We start from the raw sequence: 23644 nt of genomic DNA on the forward strand, positions 1-23644 counted from the left end.
CACCCAAATGCCCACTTGGCCAATGGGATATCCAGATTACCAACCTCACCCTGAATTTCAAAGCCATGAGTTCAGCCCACCGACATACCAGCCTGACTATTCCGGTCATTACCCTTCATTCCCAAGTCATCCTTATCAGGCATGTCCTCCCGATGCAGCAACTCACCTCCCGACATGGTCAAATGAGGATTGGCCAACTCAGGATCCTCAATATTACCAAAGCCAAGTTTATCCTAATCAGCATCAATATCAATCTCAGTCTCAACAGGATTTTGAACCACCCTCAAACAAGAATCAATGTGCAAATTTTGTAGAGGAGAAGAGGGAGGGATGGAACGCTTCACAGCATAATATGAGGAGCTGCATGAGGTTGAATGATGAACTGGTGATGGGGATGCAAACGGCTCACTATGAGCATAAATCCATAATAGCTGAAATGATCAAGCAAGCATCTCTATTAGCAGACATCATGAAGGGGATACAAGAGGACAGAGCAAGAGCTGAAGTGAATGAGAAAAGGGTAGATGAAGAAGGTGTTAGTGAATCCGAGGAAAAGGAACTGTCAAATGATGAGGACAAGTCAGAGGCACCACTGGAGAAGCAAGGAGAGATAGGAGTTGTTGAGGTAGAATCGGCTGAGAATGAGACACTAGCCGAAGAAGAGTTGATTACCACTCCTCTTGATGATAAAGCATCGCAGGAAATTCGGCAAAAGATGAACCTCAAGAGAAAGAAGGGGTAATCAAGCATGGTGTGGAATTCGGCAATACAATATTCTACCTCCAAACAAGAAAAGTGCATGTGCTCAAAAAGAATGTGGAGAAATTCACAGCTGCGGTGGAAGGAGATAATGCACCAGCAGAGAGACCGCCTCCAGTGATCGATAAGCATGATGGGTGTTGCGGAGAAGGAAAGCCAGAGCTGAAGGAGGAGAGACCCAAAAGAAGAGCTGCAAGATTTACCTACTGGGTGCAGCTACAGCCATAGCCTGAGCCGCTTAAGGAAGGAAAGCTTCTTGACCCTGGACTACGCCCCAAGGAAAATAAGAAAGTCCAAGGGACCTACAAGAATCATAAGAAAAAATGGGCACCCACGTTGGTGATGTACCCTAGGAAAAATTGATGGATATGAAGAAGAAGAATTAATTCAGGATCTCCAGTTGATGACCATTCCCCTGAAGGTTTGCCGATTTATGAGCTGATCAAGTTGGAAAAGAACTCAAAACCACTTGATCCACTTAATTGCCAAGGTGGCAACGAGAACCAGAGGATGGATGACCTTGAGGAGGAATGGAAGCTGCCAACCCACAAGCACAGAGGTGCATGGATGATCAACTGGGCAGAAAGTACTACCTCTCAAGTCTCGGTGGAAATTGAAGCAAGTCAAGCTCGGACAAGCATGAAGCGATTAGGAACTCAATTGATCCACCACATTTCGAGAATTACAAAGTTTCAGGGAGTATCCCGCCTTATAACTTTTTCTTTGTTAATCCATCTAAAAAGGAAGATAATAAATAAATCGGCAGTATGTGTAGCAAGAGAAATCCCACTATGCATACTCAGTCTGATCAAGTGAATAAATGGTCACTAGACAATTCTCATAGATTTACTTACTCAACTCAGTACACGTGTGTGAGTAGGGTACTTGATCAAGTGAATTTCGAGAGTTGCCTACAACCTAAAATAAAGATTTTATTGGTCTCTTGTTTTATTTTAAGAAAATTCCAAACAAATTTATTTTTAGAAAATAACAAAATTATTTTTCAAAATTTTTGGATGTATCTGGAAGAGAATTTTAAATTCAACGCAATACTCTTTCAGATCTTGAAAATCCTCTGCCAATTCTTCAAAGAATCATTTATTTTGTTTCTGGTGCTTTATTTTCAAATAAGGATTTGACTGAATAGGTAAGAGAGAGAGAATTACTGAAATTTTATTTTTAACCGGAAGAGGTAGAAAGAGGGGGAAGCTGGAAAAGTTTGAAATTCAAAATCTGGCACTGTAACGCCCGTACTTTTTATGGAAGATGACGCACGTAAATCGAGGAACGGTTGAAGGAATTATATTTGGAACAACACCAAATATTATAATTTTGCGTTGGGCGTTTTTAATCGTTGTGAAGACAAGATAACGAAATTTAATAAAGTTCCCGTGAATTTTTAATTGACGAGGGAAAATACGAAAAAAAATTATAATGTATGAATTTATTTTGGACTTTCCCAAAATAAATTTGAAGTCCAATTAAATACAAAATAATTGGATTCTTATTACTTTTTAAATCCACCAAATAATAGTATGTTATTAATTTGGGCTTCCCATTTATCTTTTAACCCAAACCAAAAATAAATTAATTGAGCCCACAACATAGAAGTGAATTACTTTTTTTTCCAAGCCCAAAAGTTTTCTTCTTCCTCTCTCTCACAAGGTGGCCGACGGTTTTTCCCACTTCATGGGGGGGGGGCTCCCCATTTCCTCCACCTTCTACTTCCACCACTCAAGAGACACCCACTACATCCTTAAACCATTCCCTAAACACTTCACATTACACAACAAAGAAAGGAAAAAAGAAGCGCCGAGAGGAAATTTGCCGAGAGAGAAGGAGGAAGCTTGCACCATCTTGTGTATTCTTCCACCATTTTCAACCATCTTGAGGTATATTATCTTTTCCACCCTCAAAGCATGAGTTTAATATAGCATTTCATATAGCCTTGTTTCATAATTCTTCCATAATCAATCCAAGTAAGAAAACAACTAAGAACTAACCGAACGATCGCCGTATATAACCGAAACTGGGAAAGAACGTAACTTTATAAATATAACGCGCGTAGCGTGACGAATCGGAGTGGTTTCGGTGGAGAAAGACCCGCCGCCGGCGACGAGCAACGGCGGACAGCCGTGCTCGACGATCCGGGGCAGGCGACGGCTCCTGGTGGCGACGGCGGTAGCTCCTCTTCCTCGCGGCAGCGGCGGCGTCGTGGCGATCCCGCAGCGGCGTCACGGCAGCAGCGGCGTCACGGTGACGCAGCAGCTTCCCGACAGCGACTCCGCGACGGCACAGCAACCCCGGCGACGCCAGCTGCGGCGGCAGACGGCTCAAGCAGCGACGGGGGCGAGCCGGAGGGAGAACGACGGTGACGGCAGTGGTGGCGGTCGGATGGCCGAGACAGAGAGAGAACGACGGGAAGAGAGAAAGGGGGGGGGGAGAGAGAGAGAAAGTATGTTGGAGGAAGAAGATAAAGTTGGGCCTCTTTTGTTTTTTTTTTTGTGAAGTGGGCCTTGATTTAAATTTTGTAGTTTGGCCTTTTAATAATTAATTGGAACTTTAATTAATTTTTGGGCTCTTCTTTTAATTTGATGGGCTCACTAATTAATTTTGGAGAAATAAAGTGGCTAAGGAATTTAATCTCTTGGGCCGATAAATAAAATTTAATCGGGGGAAATTATTTCATTAATTTCCGGAAGACCTTTTGAAGAAGAATAATTTACCTAAGTATGAAGTGATACTTTTTCAACGGTAAATAATTACGAAAAGTTAAGCATGCGCTTGAATAATTTTTTAGAAATTATTCCGACGACATGGAAAATACGAGGAGCCAACGAAGGAAAAGAACGAGCGTAAGCGGCCGACCGGCGTCGCACGCGACGCCTTGGGTGGCCGCCGAATAACTGAAAATGTACGAAAACCGAGAAAACGAATTAAAAGATTTAATTAGAGTGCATGCATTCTAAAATGGTTTTTGTTACCGAGATTGATATGAATTTTATGTATTTTCCGAGAAGGTGGTTTGCACGCACGCTAAAAGTCAGAACGAGGAACTTTTTACGGAAATCCTAAGCTTTTGAGGTGGGCTTTATTACTTAAACTCTTTTATTTGAAATGATATGTTATGGTGAAATAAGGGCGGTTTAAAATAGTATGTCATGCCGTATTTTATGTTTTGAATTGCCTATCTGATTGTCTACTAGGATAATGTCCTACTAGACTTTGATGGTTAACGAATTCGGGTCTGACTAGGGAGTGAGTCCCTACTCGGACTAGTGCACTGATGGGGATCGTGAGCCGTCCTTTGTGGTCGGCCGGTCCAGTGATCGAGTTTGTGGCCACATTCTCGTTTCACATGATGGTTCAGATATGGTATATGATGGAGGATGATAATGATATGTGTCTGCAGACACCTTTTAAGGAATGATTTAGTGTTTCTCGGCCTTTTAAAGTAAAACCCGAGTTTCACTCAATGATGGCTTGACACATCTTAACGATGAATGTATTCCGGGCATGAGTTCACTGAGTGCATCAAGTACTCAGCCCCTGCATATGTTTTCCCTATGTGCAGGTTGAGCGTGGACGGGGGACGGAGGATGTTGAGCATTGGACAGAGACAGTATTCAATAAATGATCCGGTTGCTATTGTGTCTTCATACATAGTAGTAGCTAATTCTCAAATGCTTCCGCTATGCCAAGTTTAGGAATTTCTTTGATTTCCTTTGAATTGTCAAACTATGTCATTCACGTTATGTACCTTCGGGATTTGGAACCCTGTTGATAAATGAAATTTCGTATTTTGACCGATATGTCGTACTTCTTTGATTGTTTCCCTTTCTTCCCCGCTTCTTAATTCCCCCACTAGTCACGATTCCCCGTGCTTCCTATCCTTAGGAAGCGCGGTCGTGACAGGCGCGGAAGTCGAATGGTCGCTGATATCATAGAAACTGTTCCCTCTTCTCCTTCTACCTCTATTTATCAAACTCTCTCCTCTCTCTCTCACCTTTTCACATTTCAGCAAACCCTTAGCTTTCTCCAACTCCAAAAATTCCTATTTTTTTGTCTCTCAGATTCAGGCAAAGTCATCCCACACCACCACCCATCGAAAAATCTTCCTTATCTGGCCAAACCTAAAAGTCATCCATAGAGCGACGAGCACGGTTAATTCCATCGACTCCCGTCCTAGGAATAATGACACCGCCAACTCCTCAGTCAATGGTAACACCGACTTCAGATACATCTCAACCAACAAAGATGTCCGTGGGCAGCACGTACTTGAAGATTCTTGAAGACGTAATGGGGAAGTTCAGCCTGAGCAGCAAAATTACTGAAGTTTTCTCCAAGTTGGCCGAGAAATTTAAGGAGGAAGAAGAACAGCCAAACCATATTCCCATCGGATTTCCAACCGGGAAACTAGTCCGACGGAACCAGCGGAGCAACCCCTCAGCACACCAACTACCTCTCAGACTCACACCCTTGTGTCAAGAACCACCAGATCTGCCGATATTCTTGAACAAAAAGCGGAGATCGAAGAGGAGGTGGAGTACGGCGAGGAAGGAAACAACCGAGAAAAAATTGAGACCGGTGGAGAAAAGGAAGAAGAGATTCGGAAGCAAGTTGGGGAAGAATGAATAGGAAAGGCACTAGAAGTGGTGAATGTGGAAGAAGGAGAGTCAGAAAATGACAGGGAAACCCTAAGTGAGAGAACGATTAGGATGAGCTTCCGTACACAGAGGGGGCTGGATAGAGAGGAACTCATAAGCATGCACGAAGAGGCTGCAGTCTTGGCGACCGCGAAAAGAGAAGTTGCGGAAAGGAAGAGAAAGGGGAAACAATTGATGATCCCTAACAAGATTAGGAAATCAAGATCGGCATCATTAGGGGTAGTGATCCGGGAAGCTGATACAAGTCCTGCCCGAATAACTCGCGACCAAGAAGAAGGGCAAAGGATCGGGGCATTTGAGAGGATGGAAGTTGAATTAGACCAAAAACTGCTGGAGGGTATGGTCCATTTCGACGACCCAAAGTTGAGGAAAAACTGCGCTGGGAGAATATCGGCGACGAGACCAGCACAATCAGGGAGGAAGGTGCACTATCCGTCCCTGCTGATGATAGGGGTTAAGGATCAATTCCTTAAATACGTCAAGACCATTGGTTTGAGTGGTTGTTGGAGCATGCACCATGTGAGATGCCGGTGAACCTTGTGAAGGAGTTCTTTACATCCTTCCACTTTGAGTATACTACTGATTTGGACAAGGAGTCCATATATTTCCGAGTTTTCAATTAAGAGAATGGTCATTGAGGTTAGGCCTGCTGAGCCTGGAGGAGGACAAAAGAGGGGATTGGTCTTTACGGGAAATTGGCCAACCCAAATGTACTGAGACTTTCAACGCTGACGAGGCGTGGAATTTGATCGGAGCCAGAGGTGCAGGCCCCTTCAAAACTAGTATGTCTACATGGGAAAAGATTGCAGACCCTGTTTTGAGAATAACGCATTTCTTTTTGGCCTACAATCTCCTTGGTCAATTAAACACTACGATTACCACGATCGAATTATATTTTATGTAGTGCATGATCATGGAGGTTAAAGTGCATTTAGGCTACTAGTTGGCTCATTCATGCCACAAAATAGCCCACCACCCCGTCCGCCATCTATATGTCTGCCATCTGCTGGGAGCTTATCTGATCAGGAACATAATGCCAAGGATGAGGAATACCAAATCCTCCATTGTGATGTGTGAAGATCCAGAAGGGTTAGATACAGCCTATCTCATCAGCATTGGAGAAAAGGGGGTGCAGTGGTGTTTTGTGAGGCTGGGCAATCGGAAGAAGAAAGCAAAGAGGACAGTGAACCCGGGGAGGAGGTAGAAGTGAAGACTCCTTCAACAGAGAGACCACCTCCTACCGAGACAAAGCCAGGAACTCCAGAGGTGAAACCACACTCAGCCGAGAAGAGGTCAGAAGGCAATAAAGAGAAGTGGCAGAGGCTAATATAATTCATGATGAACAAATTTAGTGAGGCCAATGAAAAAAAAACAGGCGTTTCTTGAACTCCAGAATGAGAACATGACCAAAGCCCTCTCTTTGATTGAGAGGATGACCAATCTGGCAGAGCAGAACAATCAAATTGCCCTTCAACTCCTCTCCGCTACTTCTACCTTAAAGGAAGCCACTCCAGACATAACCTCTACCAGGGTATTAAGAAAAAGGAAAACTACCACCACCGCTAGCCAACCACCAACTGAGATACCTACGTCATCATCAGCAAAGAAGATCAAGCTGGAGAGGCAGTCTGGTTCCCAAGGGAGCCAGAAGAAGAACTAAACTAGCAGAACCAAGTAAATTTAGTTTATAGTTAAGTTCTAGTTCTTTTCAGCTTGAGCATGATCCTTATTGTTTGTATATACGCCTTGTTTATGTTCTATGTGTTCTTCTCCCACTTAGCCCACTGCATGGTCTAAGTGTGAGAAGTTTATGTGTAAACATGCTGCCATGTTCTTTATGATGATATATGTTGACTATGCTTCTGCTGCATGTTTACATGCTTTTGTTAGCTTATATGTGTTCTTCTCCCACTTAGCCCAGTGCTTGGTCTAAGTGTGAGAAGTTTGTTTTCTTCATGTTGATATGTAGGTGTTCTATATGTTTTGTTTGCACTTCTCCCACTTTGCCCACTGCATGGTCTAAGTGTGAGAAGTTTCTCTGTTTTCTTTTCTGTCCTGTTTGTTCCAGTATGATGTGTTTACCTTCTCCCACTTATCCCACTGCTTGGTCTAAGTGTGAGAAGTTTGTTTTTCATTTTTGACACTAACAACCCTGTTTTCCACTTCATCAAGTTCACTTGAGGACAAGTTAAAATGAAGTGGGAGGGGGGAAACAGTGGTGTAGTTAGTGTCAACATGGTGTGTTTTGATTAGTTAGGAATCTTCTTTTAGTTGTTTGAATTTATGTGTTTTTAGATATGAATTGGTTTAAGAAAATAAAGGCAAGATTCCCTTAGTAAGAGTGATTGAAGAAAAGATACATGTTGATTTGTGAGATTCCCTCCTTTAATAAGCCAAAATTTGTTTGGAGGATGTGAGAAAGATAGAAGTAGCTTTACTCTAATCCCTTTGTGAAGCCCTCTAAATGTGAGTTAGAAGGCAAAGTAGAACACTTTCTACTAAAATAAAAAAAAATAAAGAGGTCGTCATTGATGCTTAGGGGGAAATGACATAAGCTAGTGAGGACTAAAGGCAATAGGAATAACCATTTGAGCTTAATTCTTTCGAATCATGTGAACCTGCCTCATTATAATGGCATCCTCTAGTAACACCCTTTGAGCCTGAACTGTAATTATCCCTTCTTTTTGAAATCCTCAGCTTTCATGTCATGTGAACAAGGGGATAGATTGGGGCAACTCACCATTCGGGATAGGAAATAGGGTGTGAAACATGAGAATATGAAGCAGAAAGTTAGAAAGAAAACGAGCAGGAAACATTGTAACCTGACCCAAAAAAATTTTAGAAAATGTGCATAAAGATTGTATAATATGACCCGCAAAAAGAGAAGAAAATGGAAAATAGGTGGGTAGGAAATGATGTAACCTGACCCTAAGAAAAAGTTAGATAAATAAGGCCAAAATGGCCAAAGGTATCTTCAAGATTGGGAAAGTCTCAAATTGTACATAGGGAGGTTGTTCTAGTTTTGTACCTAAGTTCACATGTCCTTCATATTTCTGTATAAACTATGAACTTAGAACCCATAAGAACCTCACCTTTATACATTACAAACCTTGCCCTATTACAACCTAAATAAAGACCTTAAGGAGTTAGCTTCTGTCAACAGAACTCGAGCATCAATGGTATGACAAAATGAATGAGTAAATGGTCCTAACAATTCTGGTGAGGATTTAGTGACTGAGTGAATCCAACAGTTGGAAAGATAGAAGCTATCTTGACAAACGGACAAGCATAATAAGGTAGAAAATGGGAGGGAAAGGAATCTGAGACTGTAGACAATTGGATTGACCTTAAGCTTCTGGGGACGATTGCCAAATAACATAAACCGAATCTGTCTTTTCTTTTACATGGAAATGTGTTTCTTTACTTATGTGTTTTTTTCTTTTTCGTAGATTCTTTACATGCTTATTTCTGTTTACAATGTTTTGAATAAGAACCATGCTTTGAAACTTGCCTCTTTTCTTTTTCTTTTCTTTCATACTTGAGGACAAGTATGGGTTAAGTGTGAGCAGTTTGATGAGGCTTGTTTCACGCTTGTGTTCTGTCATAAAACTACATCAAATTCTGTGAATTAACATCTAATTTTGAGCCAGGTGTGTATGAAAGTCCGCCATTTTCAGAAAATGAGTTGATCAACTGGGCGAACGAATGGAGCAGGAGAAGGAGTCAAATTTACTGCGCAAACGGATCAAGTTGAATCAAATGGCATGCAGCAGGATCACCCAATTAGAAGACTGATGCGTCGCACAAGAAAAGATCCCCAAGGACAAAGGGTAAAGCAGACTTTTCAGATAATAAATGCCCTAAGGATCAAGACCTCACGCCTTCTTATAAATGGAAATAGAGAATGAGGAAGGAGGTAGCTTCCAACCCGTGACGATCATTAGTTTTCAGCTCTCTTTCAGACTTGAAATGGGGCTCCCAACACTCCACACTCCTAAATTCCGTTGCATACACGCTTGGTTCCAGCTTTAGTTTAGTTTAGAAGGTGTTTGGTGTTGGTTTTTGTCATCTTAATCATTTAGTTCTGTTATTCCGCTAAAAGAAGAGATGATGAAACAATTTCTCTTTTGTTTTGTCTATTTTCCGTTTATGCTTGATGTTACCAACTCTTGTTGATTTAGTTAATTTAGAATTATGATTTCGAATCTCGTTGATCCGTTCTGTTTACCATGCATGATATTTCTGATCTACTTTTGATTTCTGATTTATGATGCAATATCTTAGCTCAAGTGTTTTGTTTCATTTTGATTTGGCTGGATCTGAGTTTTCGATTTATGTTTCTGTCTAGTTAAGAAGAAAATTATGGATAAGTTGTTTAGAATGTTTAGATCTAGTAGCGGATGTCTTATTTCTGCATGATCATGGTTTATGTTTCTTGTTCACGTAGGTATAGATTAGATCTTAGGAGTAGATTTAAGTTTATAAGTTGTTATGATGTTTCGTTGCTCGTAATTGTTCAGATCTGCTTTTACTCTGTTTTTCATGTTGATTCTGTGAAGAAGATGAAATTGTTAGAAAAGTTTTACTTTACTGTACGCTTTGCAGGCGACTGATAGTCATTCACTTTTATTCTGTTTGTCCATTTCTGGAAATTGCATGATGAGTTGATCAAGTAGATTTTAGTTCTGTTTAGTAAGTGGATCAATTTAATTAGCTTAGTCGCTCAAGTCAAGTAGTTTAACTTAACCCACCTCTGGAAAGCGCGGCCGCTGCCATTCCCAAATCGTGTCCGCAAACAAATGTAAAACACATTATCTCTGTGGGATCGATCATTACTTTCCTATTCTAGTTAATAGTATTGTGGGTTAAGGTTTTGAAAACACGCTTTTAAACTCTTCTATTCATCTCACTCAAGGTAGATTAAGTCAAGTTGATCAGTCTGAATCTTCACCGGATCCACTCACGTTCACAGGTAGAAGGCGTACAATTGGCCAGTCGGATCAGTTTGACAATCCAATTTGAGCAAGCCACAACGATAAAGCTGTAAAGAAGAAGGAGGGAGAAAGTAAAAAGCGAGCATCTTTCAACCTTCCTTTTAATGTCTCTTTGACTCAAAATACGAAGTAGACACAGTTAAGAAACTTTAAGACTAAAAGTAATCATGAGATATTACATGGTGGATATTGACATGTAGTAGGAATTAATCTAAATCCTACTATGCATGTTAATGAGCAGAATCTAAGAAACGTGAACAACCTCTGACCTTTGATTATAACAGGGAGCTGCCTAAGACATTGGGAGAGCGGATTTTGGAAGCAGAGAGCGAAAATTTTGGGACACTTTCAGGTCTCTATTAATTGTCATGCTGTATTGTAGCAAATCTAACAAAATTGGACTTGATCATGTTGCGACATTTACATGGGGAAGGAAACTACGCTTGCTAATGTCTTATCCCATCATGCAACCATGGTCCAAATAGGCATTCATATGCCGGAAATTCTACCTAAAAGGCATAGTATTTAACTTTTGTACGATAGATTTGGTTTTTTTTTTTGAATTCGTTAATAGTTTTCTTATGCTTTTTCTAGCTTTCGTTGTACAATAAAAGATCGTTCATGCACTTGAGATTCCATGTACGAAGCTTGGTATTTGACTTTTGCACGATAGACTACGTGATTCTTGCTTTCGTTAATAGTTTTCGTAGCCTATTTTCTTGTTACTAAAAAGTAAATAATTAAAACTTTGATTTTCTATCGTACAATTAAAATGAAATAAAATAATCTTCTCCAAATCTGTCTTAAGAGCATCTCCAATGGAAATAGGCCAGCCATAGGCTAGCCACAAACTCCTTCTATCACATCATCAGGACAAGCAATTGGACAAGCAATAGGCTACCAATAGGCTAGCCACAATAAACAAAATTATAAAAAAATAAATAATTAACAATCACACAAAATACAGAATTAAATTTACGACACAGATACGGAAAAATTCAATAATGAAAGTAAAATTTAAAAAAGTGCATTAATTAAAAAAAATTACATTAATTTAAAAAAAACCCTCTTCCACACACGAGCCCCCGCCTCACTCCTCGTGGTCGTCGCCGCCGTTGTCGCCGCCATTCGGGACCCCCAAATTTGCGGCATCTGAGCCCGCGTCTGAGCCCCCCAACTGTGCCGAGGTGGCATCCAAATCGACCCGCATATTCTCGAGCATTGAGTGAAGAAACCTCTTCTCCACGGGGTCAGTTGCCGCCCTCCATTCAGCTAAGATCTTGTGCATCTGAGCCCGCGTTTGTTGACGCGCGAAGAAGGCGAGCTCGGTTGGCGACTTGCCAGGGGGGATGCCGACTGGACCTCCTGGGACCCCTGGGCGACCCCTCGCTACCCGTTGCGCCTGCCTTTGACCAACCGGGCGAGTGCGGCGAGTAAACGATGGAGGGGACGAGAACTCCTGAACATCCTCGGGGAGGTCGTGGGAACCGCCGCTGCTGCCGCTGTAATCACCGGCATAGTTCAGTCGCTGCTTCTTCGGCCAGCCAGCATCGACACCGGCCCGAAACTTCTCGGAGTCCATCAGCACCTCATAGCAGTTCCAGTAGGTGAACTCCTTATAAAGCCCGGGCACGGGGAAGACTTTCTCCGCTATCCTCCTGCAGTCCTCGTCAGTTTGGCCACTAGTCTGCATGCGGAGGGCGTTGGTGTACACGCCCGAAAATCGGGAGACCGCAGCCCTGATTCGGTCCCACCCCTTTCGGCACTCCTCCCCGCTGTGTGGCCTCCCCTCCGGGCAAAATGCCTTATAGGCTGCTGATATTTTAGCCCACAAGTTGACGATCCTCTGATTGTTCGAATGAAAGGGATCATTGCAAACACTCACCCAAGCCTTGAACAGCGCGACGTTCTCCGCATCCGTTCACTTCCTCCGTGTCGGGCTGTCGTCATTAGCCGGCTGCGACGACTCGCCGATCACCCTTTTGCCCTTCCCCTTGCCGTTCTTCTTTTTTGGTGCGCCCCGACCCCGCCCTACTCCCCCCGTTTGAACGGGAGTGTCCGCATCCTCGAGATCTATCCCCAACTCCTCTAAGGAGAAAGTATCACACCCAGTGAACTGCGTCTCCGATGGGGTCGATGTATGCGAAGAAGCAGTCAAAAAATTAAGACTGGGGCGATAGACATTGTCCCCCCCGGCGTCCCCTGCATCCCGGGCTACATCCCCGGCTGCCATCCCGGCATCATCTGCATCCCAGGTTGCATTCCCGGTACCCCGTGCCCGCCCTGCATCCCCTGCCATCCCGGCATACTACCCCCGACTGTCATCCCGAGCATCATCTGCTGTCAAGGGTACATGTTGTAGTACCCGGCCATCGGACCCCATCCACCTCCCACGGGTACCGTGGAAGTTTGAGACCCGCTGAGTAGACTCGTTGTTGTTCTCTATTTTGTTTTATTGCTCTTGTACAGAAACTAAGTGAGAGATGAAACTCGTTAAAATAAGCGGTGCGAATGAAAATGACGTGCAAATTGCGTATATATAGTGTTTCGAAAAGAAAAAAAAAAGTGTTGGCCGATCGCTCGCCGATCGCCCGCATACAATGGCGGCCAGCCGATCGGCGAGCGCATCGGCCAATGCTCAAAAATCGGCGTGCACTCGCCGTTTTTCCGCTCGCCGCCTACAATGGTTTGGCTAGCAGACAGGCCTGCGCCGGGAATCGGCTAGCCGGTCCGCTAGCCTCCATCGAAGATGCAATCCAAACCCATGATTTAAATTTTTGTTCCGTCTGCGCACATATATATACACACTGTATCTCATTCTCATACACTCGCACGATTTCTTAGACCTACTCGCATTTGCTAGAGAGATGGAGCATCAGCAGCACGAGCAAGACGACGACGTTTACGGCGGTGACCTGCCCGACGAGGATTACATGGAGTCCGAATTTGACCCTTCTGCCGACGCCGACGCCGACGCCAACGCCGATGCCGAACCCGACCCTGATGCTGAAGCCGCCTCCGAATCCAAAACGCAGGTATTGGGCGCCACTTATTTAATTAATGGTTATGCTTAGGGTTTACTTAATTATTGGTTTAGGAATTCAACGAGTTGGATTTTGTGTGTGATATTGTCGATGTTTTTCGATTCTGTAGGAGTTGGAGAGTATGAAGAAGCGGCTGCAGGAGATTGAGGAAGAAGCAGGCGCACTTCGTGAAATGCAAGCCAAGGTTGAGAAGGAGATGGGGGCGAATCAAGGTATTGTCGAAATTCGCTTACATTAATTTTTTTATACTTTAAGAGTTACAATCTGGGATCTATAGCTTTTAAGTAGTTTTTTTTGTTATATAGCAATGCATAGTTTAAACTTTTCATGGTGAAGATATTGGAACTGCCTATAATTCATTTTTACCCTAACCCTCAATATCAGTAAAGTAAAATGCACAGCAACCTTAGTCTAGGATAAAAGGCTTATGATGCTGTCTTGATATGATTGGAAGTTGAAGGAGAGTATATGTTTTCATGTGTTTTAAAGGCTAGGAGCTAGGGTGGACCCTTAAATGAAACCTAAGTGGTCAAATTTTCATATATGTTTGGCCTAGCTTACAGGGTACTTGCATAATTTCTAATCTCCAATACCTGGATCGGGATCTATAAGGGGAATATATATACCATTAATCTGAACCAAACGGGACCAAGATATTTGGGTAGGAACTAGGAAATACATGAACTGGAAAACCGATCCACAGTTTTGTACTTAACTTCACTAATTCAATAGCCCATACTCAGTACAAAGAGTAAATATACAGATTTTACTAAGATCAGAACCATTGGAATTCAGTGTTGCATAAATAGTATATTTTTTTTTTAAATTTGCAAGCCTAACTGAATTAAGAGATTCCCTGTTCTACCAAAAATCAGAGCAATATTGCTTGGATGTTGCTAAAGCTGTAGTTAGAAAACCAAAGGATAGATTCCTGGTTACTTGTGGCCTATCCTTTCTGATTTATATTCTTTAGCTGGCCTATCTGTTCATTCTACCTGTGCTTGTAAGACATTCTACACAATGTTGTAATCTTCCTAAGGCATAACTGAGGCATTTATAAGGCGAGGTGGTTTGATGCGTATGCCTTAGACTCATTGTCTCCCCCTTGTTTTGCTCTTCCCTAAGGGGTTGCTTTGATACAAGAGCATAATGCCCACAGGAATGTCCATGAATTTTATCATCATCTTGATTAATTAACTTTTAGGTAATAGGTATAAAGCATTTCTATTACATCATGTTGTTTGTAAGAGCTCCCATCCTTCCACCAGATAGTCTGGTTTTTTTCATGGATACTCGGGTTTAAATACCCTTGGATTCATTGTTTGCATACTGGCTTCATATAATTCAAAAAACACTAGTTTTTTGGGCCCAAAAAGTAGACCCAGAAACCATGTAATAGCCTAAAATTTCTTCTTGTGACTCGGCATCTTAGCGGACCGAGGCGTGTGCCAGTCCGGCAAGGTGTTAGACTCAAACCCACCCAGCAAGGCATGTGCTTCGATGCATTTTCTGGCCGTCTTGAGGCATATGGCTCAATCACTTTTAACTTTGTTGAATGTTTTTGGCCTGCTTCTAAGACATCAGCAGTGTGTTAGGAGTGCAGGGTACGCACCCCATAAATCGGGGTGCAATAACAGTTACATAAGAATTTGAATCAAATCTGGAAGAATTTGAGCCAAATCAGGAAGAATTTGAGTTTAAAGAACAACTGAAGTGAATATGCCTTGTTTTTACTGGGGATGTGTTATTGAAGTAAAATGAAAGGAGAAGAAGAAATAAATTATTTGTATAGATGCGGCACTGGTTTTTGGAGCAATGGCAGTTCAGTGAGATACGATTTAAGGGAGGAAATATGACAGATGTCAACATTTATTGTGTTTTAAGTTATTTTAGGAAAAAAATATTTTAGGTTTTTAGGGATTTAAAAGGCCTTCCCCGCCTATTTTAGGGTTTCAGTATTTGAAAAGTCACAGCCACCCCACCTGCGCCGCAGACGCCTCTCCCGCACCCCTTTCATCTCGTTCTCCCCCTGAGGCAATTCCGTTCGGCCAGCGCCCCTAGCACACTTTTAACAACACAGGATGCCAGTTACAAGTCGGACTTTGACAAAATCCTATCCTTTTTATGGTAGGTGAATCTCACATCGATTGATTGCCCATCAAAAACTGGATATGATTGTTCATTATGCGAAGTTTATGCAATTTGATATCAAAATTAATTATTTCAGCAATGCCATTATGTCTTCACCTTTCTTCACAGCTGTAGTGCAATATTTCTTTCTTTTTCTATTAAGTAAGAAGTGTGAATGAAAGCTTTTGTTCCTCTTCCTCCCACTTTAAGCACTTATGTTATGTACCAGTCACATATAGACCTTTGATACCATGCATGTGGTGTCTTTTCTGCCCTTTTTGAAAATTTTCATGCTCTCGGTCATCCATAAGCAATTTAATACAGTAAAAGGAAATTTCAAATCAAGCTTAAGAGGACTTACTTTCTCACCAATTAATGTACTCATTTCTTTGTAAGACACTATTTCTTTATTCGGAAGGGCAAACGGTCATGAAGGGTCTTAATGGTATGCATTCATGGTGCAGAAGAAGTATGCTCTACCTACATCTTTAGCATATTCCAGATTTTCAACTTTCTTAATAACCCTATTTTTCTGATTAGATCCGAATGGCAGAAATTGTGCCTAAGTTACTTTTCCTATGCATATCCAGTTATAGTAGGGGCATACCCAGTTATAGTAGGGAAATTAGGATTAGGACAGAATTTTGATGCAGCTCAGCTAGTAAAGTATATTTCTTGATATATATGAATTGATAAATTTATAGTGATAAATTTAATAATGCAGTGAGTTACTGCTCTATTTAAATTGTTGGGTTTCTGCATTTTTTAAGAAAAAGTTACTCTGTTTATTTTTGTTGATGAATTTTGGATGCTAGCCAAGTCTAAGTTAATATTTAGCAGCTAAAGTTTCATGTGAAGCTGGACACATTTTCTGTTGCTTAAATATTCTTACTGTACTCAAGCGATAATATCTCTGTGAAACAATTAGACCTACACTATTTTCATTCCGTGTGCCTAATTTGTCCCCAAATACAAATTGATCATAATCAATTAAAAGAAAAGTAGAGGCTATTGCCTGGTTGGCTGATCACTTTGCTCTTATATTCTGACCAAACCTTTATATTAATTCTTATGTAGTTACTTTGGAAGTTTAAGCAAGGAAAAGTTTAAACCTTTCCTGGTGAAGAAATTGGAACTGCCTCTGATTCATTTTCACCCTAACCCCTAATATTCAGTAAAGTAAAATGCACACCAACCTTAGTCTAGGAAAAAAGGCTCAAGATGCTGTCTTGAAATGTTTGAAGCTCCGAACCTTGATATGATTGGAAGTTGAAGCAGAATATATGTTTTCGTCTAGGGTGGAACCATAGACGAAACCTAAATGGTCAAGTTTTCATATTTGTTTGGCCTGGCTTTCAGTCTACTTGCATGACTTCTGATCTCCAATACATGAATTGGGATCTGTAGGAAGAATATGTACACCATTAATCTGAACCAAACAGGAACAAGATTTTGCGTAGGAAATGCATGAACCAGAAAACAGATCCTTAGTTTGTACTTGACTTCACTAATCCAATAGCCCATTACTTAGTACAAAGAGTAAATATAAAGATTTTACTAAGATCAAAACCATTGTAATTCAGTGTTGCATAAATATATTTTTTAAAATTTACAGACCTAACTAAATTAAGAAATTTCCTGTTGTTCTACTGTAGGATGTTGATAAAACTGTAGTTAGAAAACAAACGGATAGGTTCTTGATTACTTGTGGCCTACCCTTTCTGATTTATATTCTTTAGCCTGCCTCTCTGTTCATTCTACCTGTTTGTGTAAGACATTCTACACAATATTGTTATCTTCCTAATGCGTAACTGAAGCATTTCCAAGGCGAGGCGATTTGAGGCTTATGCCTCAGATTCATTGTCTCCCCCTTGTTTTGATCTACCCTAAGTGGTTGCTGTGTAACAAGAGCATAATGCCCATGGATTTAACTATCAACTTGGTTAATTTATTTCAAGATAAAAAACATTCCTATAACATGTTGTAAGAGCTCCCATCCTTCCACCAAATAGTCTGTTTTTTCTTGGATACTCAAATTTAAATACCCTTGGATTGATGGATTCATTGTTTGCTTACTTGCTTCATATAATTCAGTAAACAATAGTTTTTGCGCCCAAAAAATAGGCCCAGAAACCATATAATAGCCTAAAATTTCTTCTTGCTACTTGGCGCTCGAGGCGTGTGACAGTCTATCATGGTGTTAGACTCAAACCCACCCAGCAAGGAGCGTGCTTCGAGGCATTTTCTGGCCTCCTTGAGGCGTATGGCTCAACTGCTTTCAACTTTATTGAATGTTTTTGGCATGCTTTTAAAACTTAAGCAGTGTTGTTAGGAGCGCGGGGCGCACTGAGGCGATTAGGTAAAAATCTGGGGCACGGGGCAGTAATAGGTAAATAAGAATTTGAATCAAATAAGGAAAAAAATTGAGTGGATGAATAAGGAAGATTTGAGCCAAATCAGGAAGAATTTGAGTTTGAAGAAAATCTGAAGTGTATATACCATGTATTTAGAGAACTGTGGATGTGTTATTGAAGTAATATGAAGCGAGAAGAATAGATAAATTATTTGTATAGATGTGGCGCTGGTTTTTGAGCAATGGCAGTTCAGTGAGATAAGATTTAAGGCATGAAGTCTGACAGATTTCAACATATATTGTGTTTAAGTTATTTCAAGAAAAAAAATGTTTTAGGGTTCAGGAATTTGGAAGGGTCATAGCCGCCTATTTTAGGGTGTCAGCATTTGAAAAGTCACAGCTGGTCCACCTTAGCCTCAAGTGTCTCACCTGCGCCCCAGGTGCGCGCCCCCGGCATCCCACTCGCCCCATCCACCCTGGGGTGATTCGAGCCTCGCCCCGGGCATACTTTTAGCAACACTGGACTACGTCAGACTTTGACCTATCCTTTTTATGGTAGGTGAACCTCACATCGATTGATTGCTCATCAAAATCTGGATAGGATTTTTCATTTTGTGAAGTTTATGCAATTTGATTACAAAGTTGATTATTTAAGCAATGCCATTACATCTTTACCTTTTCTTCACAGCCGCAGTGCAATATTTTTTTTCCCTTTTTAGTAAGTAAGAACTGTGAATGCAAGCTTTTGTTCCTCCCACTTGAACCACTTTTCTTATGTACCTGTCACATATAGTCCTTTTATACCATTCAGGTCTCGTGTCTTTTTTCTTCCCTTTTGAAAATTTTCACGCTCTCGGTCATCCATAAGCAATCTAATACAGTACAGGGAAATTTCGAATCAAGCTTAAGAGGGCTTACTTCCTCACGACTTAATATTCTCATTGCTCTGTAAGACACTATTCCTGTATTTGGTAGGGCAAACAGTCATGAAGGGTCTTATTGGTATTCGTTCATGGTGCAGCACAAGTATGCTCTACCTACATCTTTAGTAAATTCCTGATTTTCCTTTTATCAAATTATTATGTGGGGTTGTATTTTTATTTCTCCAATTGCTTTATCACCTCCTCAACTTTCCCAGTAACCCTATTGTTCTGATTAGATCCAAAGAGCGAAATTGTGCGTAAGTTACTTTCCTATGCATAACCAGATATAGTCGGCATATTAGGATTAGGATGGAATTTTGATGCAGTTCAGCTAGTAAAGTTTATTTCTTAGTACTATATAGGAGTAGTAATTGATAAATTTTCACTAAAGAATCAATGAATATTACTTTCCTTTTTAATGTTGATGGTAATGTTATATTTTATTCATCCCAGGTTTCATAACTTTTACTTTGTGTATTTTCTCGCTCCTATATAGTGATATAGGGATAAAATTTAATAATGCAGTCAGTTACTGCTCTTTGGAAATTGTTGGGTTTCTGCATTTTTTGAAGAAAAAGTTAATATGTTCATTTTTGTTGATGAATTTTAGATGCTAGCCAAGTCTTGGTATTTAGCAGATAATATTTCATGTGAAGCTGGATTCATTTGCTACTGCTTAAATTTCTTGCTGTACTCAAGTGTTAATATCTTTCTGAAACAATTGGACCTACACTATTTTCTTTCTGTGTACCTAATTTGTCCCCAAATACAAATAGATCATAATCAATAAAAAGAAAAGTAGTTGGCTATTGTCTGGCTGGTTGATCACTTTACTCTAATACTATGATTAAGTTTATATTTAGAGGCAACCACATGTTGCTCGTGGGAAGAAGGTAGATGAAAGAAAAATCGTAATCTTCATATTGTGAATGCTCGACTAATTTGTTGAAGATCTGCTTGGAATTTATAACTAAATACAATTTTTTTTTCTTTTGGGCCTTCTTAGAAGAAGGTGGTTCATCTGTTAGCCAGGCTGAAAAGGAAGAGGTGGATGCTCGATCCATATATGTTGGTAATGTAAGTTTCTCGGTCCATTTTCTGTCTCGAATTTATTAGTGGTCTAGCTTGCTATAAATTTTATGTTCGTTATTTTGCTTTGTGCAATGCCACGAGTTTGCAGGAAAGAAGAATGTCACTCCTGTTGTAATATATATCACACATATTGTTGTGACTTAATATGTCATATCTTATACCGAAATATGTAATGCATTAAATTACCACTCTGTTTGGTGGGTTAGATATATCTCCTATAGTTCTGAGCTCAAGTATGTAGTCAGATATCTACAATACATAATTTCAATATGATTTGCAGGTTTATTCTTTGAGCTAGTTCTGTACTTCTATATTTTGTTGATGTATCATTATATTTATCTTCTATAGCCTAGATGTTTTCTATACACCTCTGATCAGTTTTGCAACTAATGCATGTGTCAAACTAATGTGTAGATATGTAGGATCTCCATACTTTTATAACTTGTAACTAAGAACTATATATGTGAACTGAGTGCCTTTGGGCTTGAAAGTATTTCCATGACCTAAATGCTAAAAAGATAATTTTATGCTATGGGCTGAATCAAACTTTATGTTGTTTGTGCTAAAGAGTTGCATACAAGTTTATTGTCTGATTATCAGATGTTTAATGCCCTGTATGTTTGTAATTTTATCTATGGGTTCAGTAGTTGATTGGTGTTGTAGTTAATTGCATGATTGCTGTGGTCATATCTATTTGCTGCCTGATTCGAACAGGAAAATGTTAATTACATCTACTATGCTACCCATATATTTGATTTTGAAAGTGTGCTCTTGCTGTATGTTGTTTGTTACTCCCTCCGTCCGCCATTAGGAGTCTCATTTCTTGGCGGCACGAGTTTTAAGAAATGTTAAGAAAAGTGGGTGGAAAAAAGTTAGTGGAATAGGGGTCCCACTTGTATATATTGGTTTTAAATGAAATGTGAGTGGAATGAGTGGAAGGTGGGACCCTGTTACCATTTATAGTAAAAGTGAACCGGGACTCCTATTCGCGGACAGAGGGAGTACTTAGTTTATGTCCTAATTGCAAGCATATTATGTATCTGCTTGGCTTAATTGAGCTTTTATTCGTTTTTTCTCCAAATACAGGTTGACTATGCCTGCACGCCAGAGGAAGTTCAGCAGCATTTCCAGTCTTGTGGGACAGTAAACCGGGTAACTATACTGACAGATAAGTTTGGCCAACCCAAAGGTTTTGCTTATGTAGAGTTTGTAGAGGTTGAGGCTATTCAAAATGCTGTGCTGCTAAATGAATCTGAGCTGCATGGCCGCCAACTGAAGGTTCTTGTACTTACCTTGGTCTGGTCAAAGTTTTGGGGAATGTATGCTGATCACTTCAAATCATGTGTATTGTTGTTTAACAGGTCTCTGCTAAGAGAACTAATATTCCTGGAATGAAACAATATCGAGGAAGGCGTCCAAATCCGTATTTTGGTTCAAGAAGGCCTTTCATGCCTGGTCCTCCTGTCTATCCTCCTTTTAGTTATGGGTGAGCAAACCAAATGCCTGTGTTTTGGCTGAGCAATAATGGATAGTCATAAATTGCATTCAATGTTTTCATTCGCCCATTGTGCCTCCGGCAGCCCTAAATTAATTTACAGAGTTCTTCTGGAAAAGAATTTCTAACTGCATAAAATGTGTATATACACTTGTTAATTTCAACTTCCCCAAGTGCATAAAAAATTGTTAAAAACCAGGCAATCACAATGTATTTATCTGACCACTATGGCATGAGTGCTTTTACCTAAAACTAACTGCAATGTCATCTGTTTTACGACTCAACCACAGTAAAGCAACCATTGGCTTTGTATCTCATTAGATGAATATTCCTTCATGCCTAATCTCAATACTTGCATGTGCAGGAGGGTTCCAAGATTCAGGCGCCCAATGCGCTACAGGCCGTATTGATGAAGATTTTTCAGCAGCCTACCGTGCGGCTGAGGAATAACTTGGGTTCAAGCAACTCCATTAAATTGTACCTTCATATGATATACTTATCCAGATAGCTATATGTGGTTAATGGCTAGAGTTATTCAAACTTCTTGTAACTTTTTATTGTAACTTGTGTTAATTTATGACTGCTTATAGGCAAAGGAAGAGAGAAAAGCTGATAGCTAAGGGTCTTCTTATAGTCTATAGTTTTCTAAGAATCTCACATGTTGGTGTGCAGTGTAGCCAACTGTTCAGTGATTACATCTATGCTAGCTGGATATTTGTGACATTATAATTCTCAATCTCATACTGCATGCATTAATGTTGATGCCATTTGGAAATTTTAGTTCGGAAATGAGATAAATCTCTAGAATCATGACTAGCTGCAACTATAACTGATTAACCATTCCAGTCCGTCTGCCATTTGTGCCATTTGTAGTTTTGGTTCACTTTTTTTATTATAAATAATAGGTAGATTCCACTTTTCACTAATTCATTCCACTCACATTCTATTATAAAACTAATTTATAAATATGGGTTACATATTATTATTATTATTATTTTTTCATCCATTTTTTTATATCTTTTAAAACTTGTGAAGAACTCAAATGGAATTCCTAATGGTAGACGGAAGAAGTATTCTTTTATGGTAACGGGAATCCGAGCTGCCATTTTTAATGCCCATCGAGTAAACTCACGTTCCTAAGGGCATCATTAACCCCGTCCCCATTTCCGGCCCCAAGTCCCCTCCACGTCATCATTCCTCTACAGTTGCGGCCCAGGCCCCAACTGCTGTAACCCTGCAGGTTGCGGCCCGGGCCGCAACTAATAAATGACACTATTCACAACTTCAACCTATTTTATTCGTAAATGCAATACGTTGAACAATTCAAACCGGGAAAATACATTGTTCAGTCGAAAAAAGAAAATTACAAATCCTAGAAAAAAAATACAAATCCTAGAGAAAAAAAATTACAAATCCTAAAAAAAAAATATTAAATCCTAAAAAATAAAAATTACACGTCCTAGAAAAAATATTGAAATAATTTAGAGGATAGAAATGGAGAAATTGGTGGAAGAATATTGAAGAAATGGGTATAAATGGACAAAAAAATAAAAAAAAAATACATTTTGGGGGTTTGCGGCCCGTCCCGCACCGTGTAACCCTAGGCCGGGCCGGGCCGCGGGATGCTCACCAGGCCGGGAACGCGGCCCCGGGAGCGGCCTGGGCCGTGACTCGCCTCCGTGTAACGCATGGGACGGGCCGGGACTCGCGATTTGCGGCCCGGCCCCTAGCGTTACCGATGCTCTAAGAAATGGATGCTATTAAATGCATTAGTGTTACTATGTTCTTGTCATTAGGTGTTCCAGTTTATCATTTTAGTCCGTTTACCATTAGGCGTTACGGTTCATTTTTATTATAAATGGTAGGTAGATTCCACTTCCCAATAACTCATTCCACTCACATTCTATTATAAAACCAATATATAAAAATGGACACCACATTCCACTATCTTTTCTTATTTACTTTCTTTACATTTCTAAAAATCTGTACCGAACTCAAATGGGACTTCTAATGGCGGACGTAGGGTGTAGAAGGTTTTTAGCAGGCTCACTACTACTCCCCCGTCCGCGAATAAGAGTCTTGTTTTTCCTTTTTAGTCTATCCAAAATAGGAGTCCCGATTCATTTTTACTATAAATAGTAATATGGTCTCATATTCCACTAACCCATTACACTCGCATTTTATTTG

General features: G+C 40.5%; 1 protein-coding gene across 1 annotated transcript; it reads left to right on the plus strand.

The window, feature by feature from the left end:
• The first annotated feature begins 13232 nt into the window (after nucleotides 1–13232).
• Nucleotides 13233–22180, plus strand: LOC121811456 (polyadenylate-binding protein 1-like). The gene is made up of 6 exons (XM_042212316.1): nucleotides 13233–13455; nucleotides 13574–13676; nucleotides 19877–19947; nucleotides 21049–21240; nucleotides 21324–21448; nucleotides 21822–22180. Exons 1-6 carry the CDS (start codon nucleotides 13288–13290, stop codon nucleotides 21865–21867), a joined length of 705 nt encoding a protein of 234 aa, XP_042068250.1. The 5' UTR covers nucleotides 13233–13287; the 3' UTR covers nucleotides 21868–22180.
• The last annotated feature ends 1464 nt before the right edge of the window (nucleotides 22181–23644 follow it).

Source organism: Salvia splendens, chromosome 7 (genome assembly GCF_004379255.2).
Source record: "Salvia splendens isolate huo1 chromosome 7, SspV2, whole genome shotgun sequence".
Taxonomy (NCBI): Eukaryota; Viridiplantae; Streptophyta; class Magnoliopsida; order Lamiales; family Lamiaceae; genus Salvia; species Salvia splendens.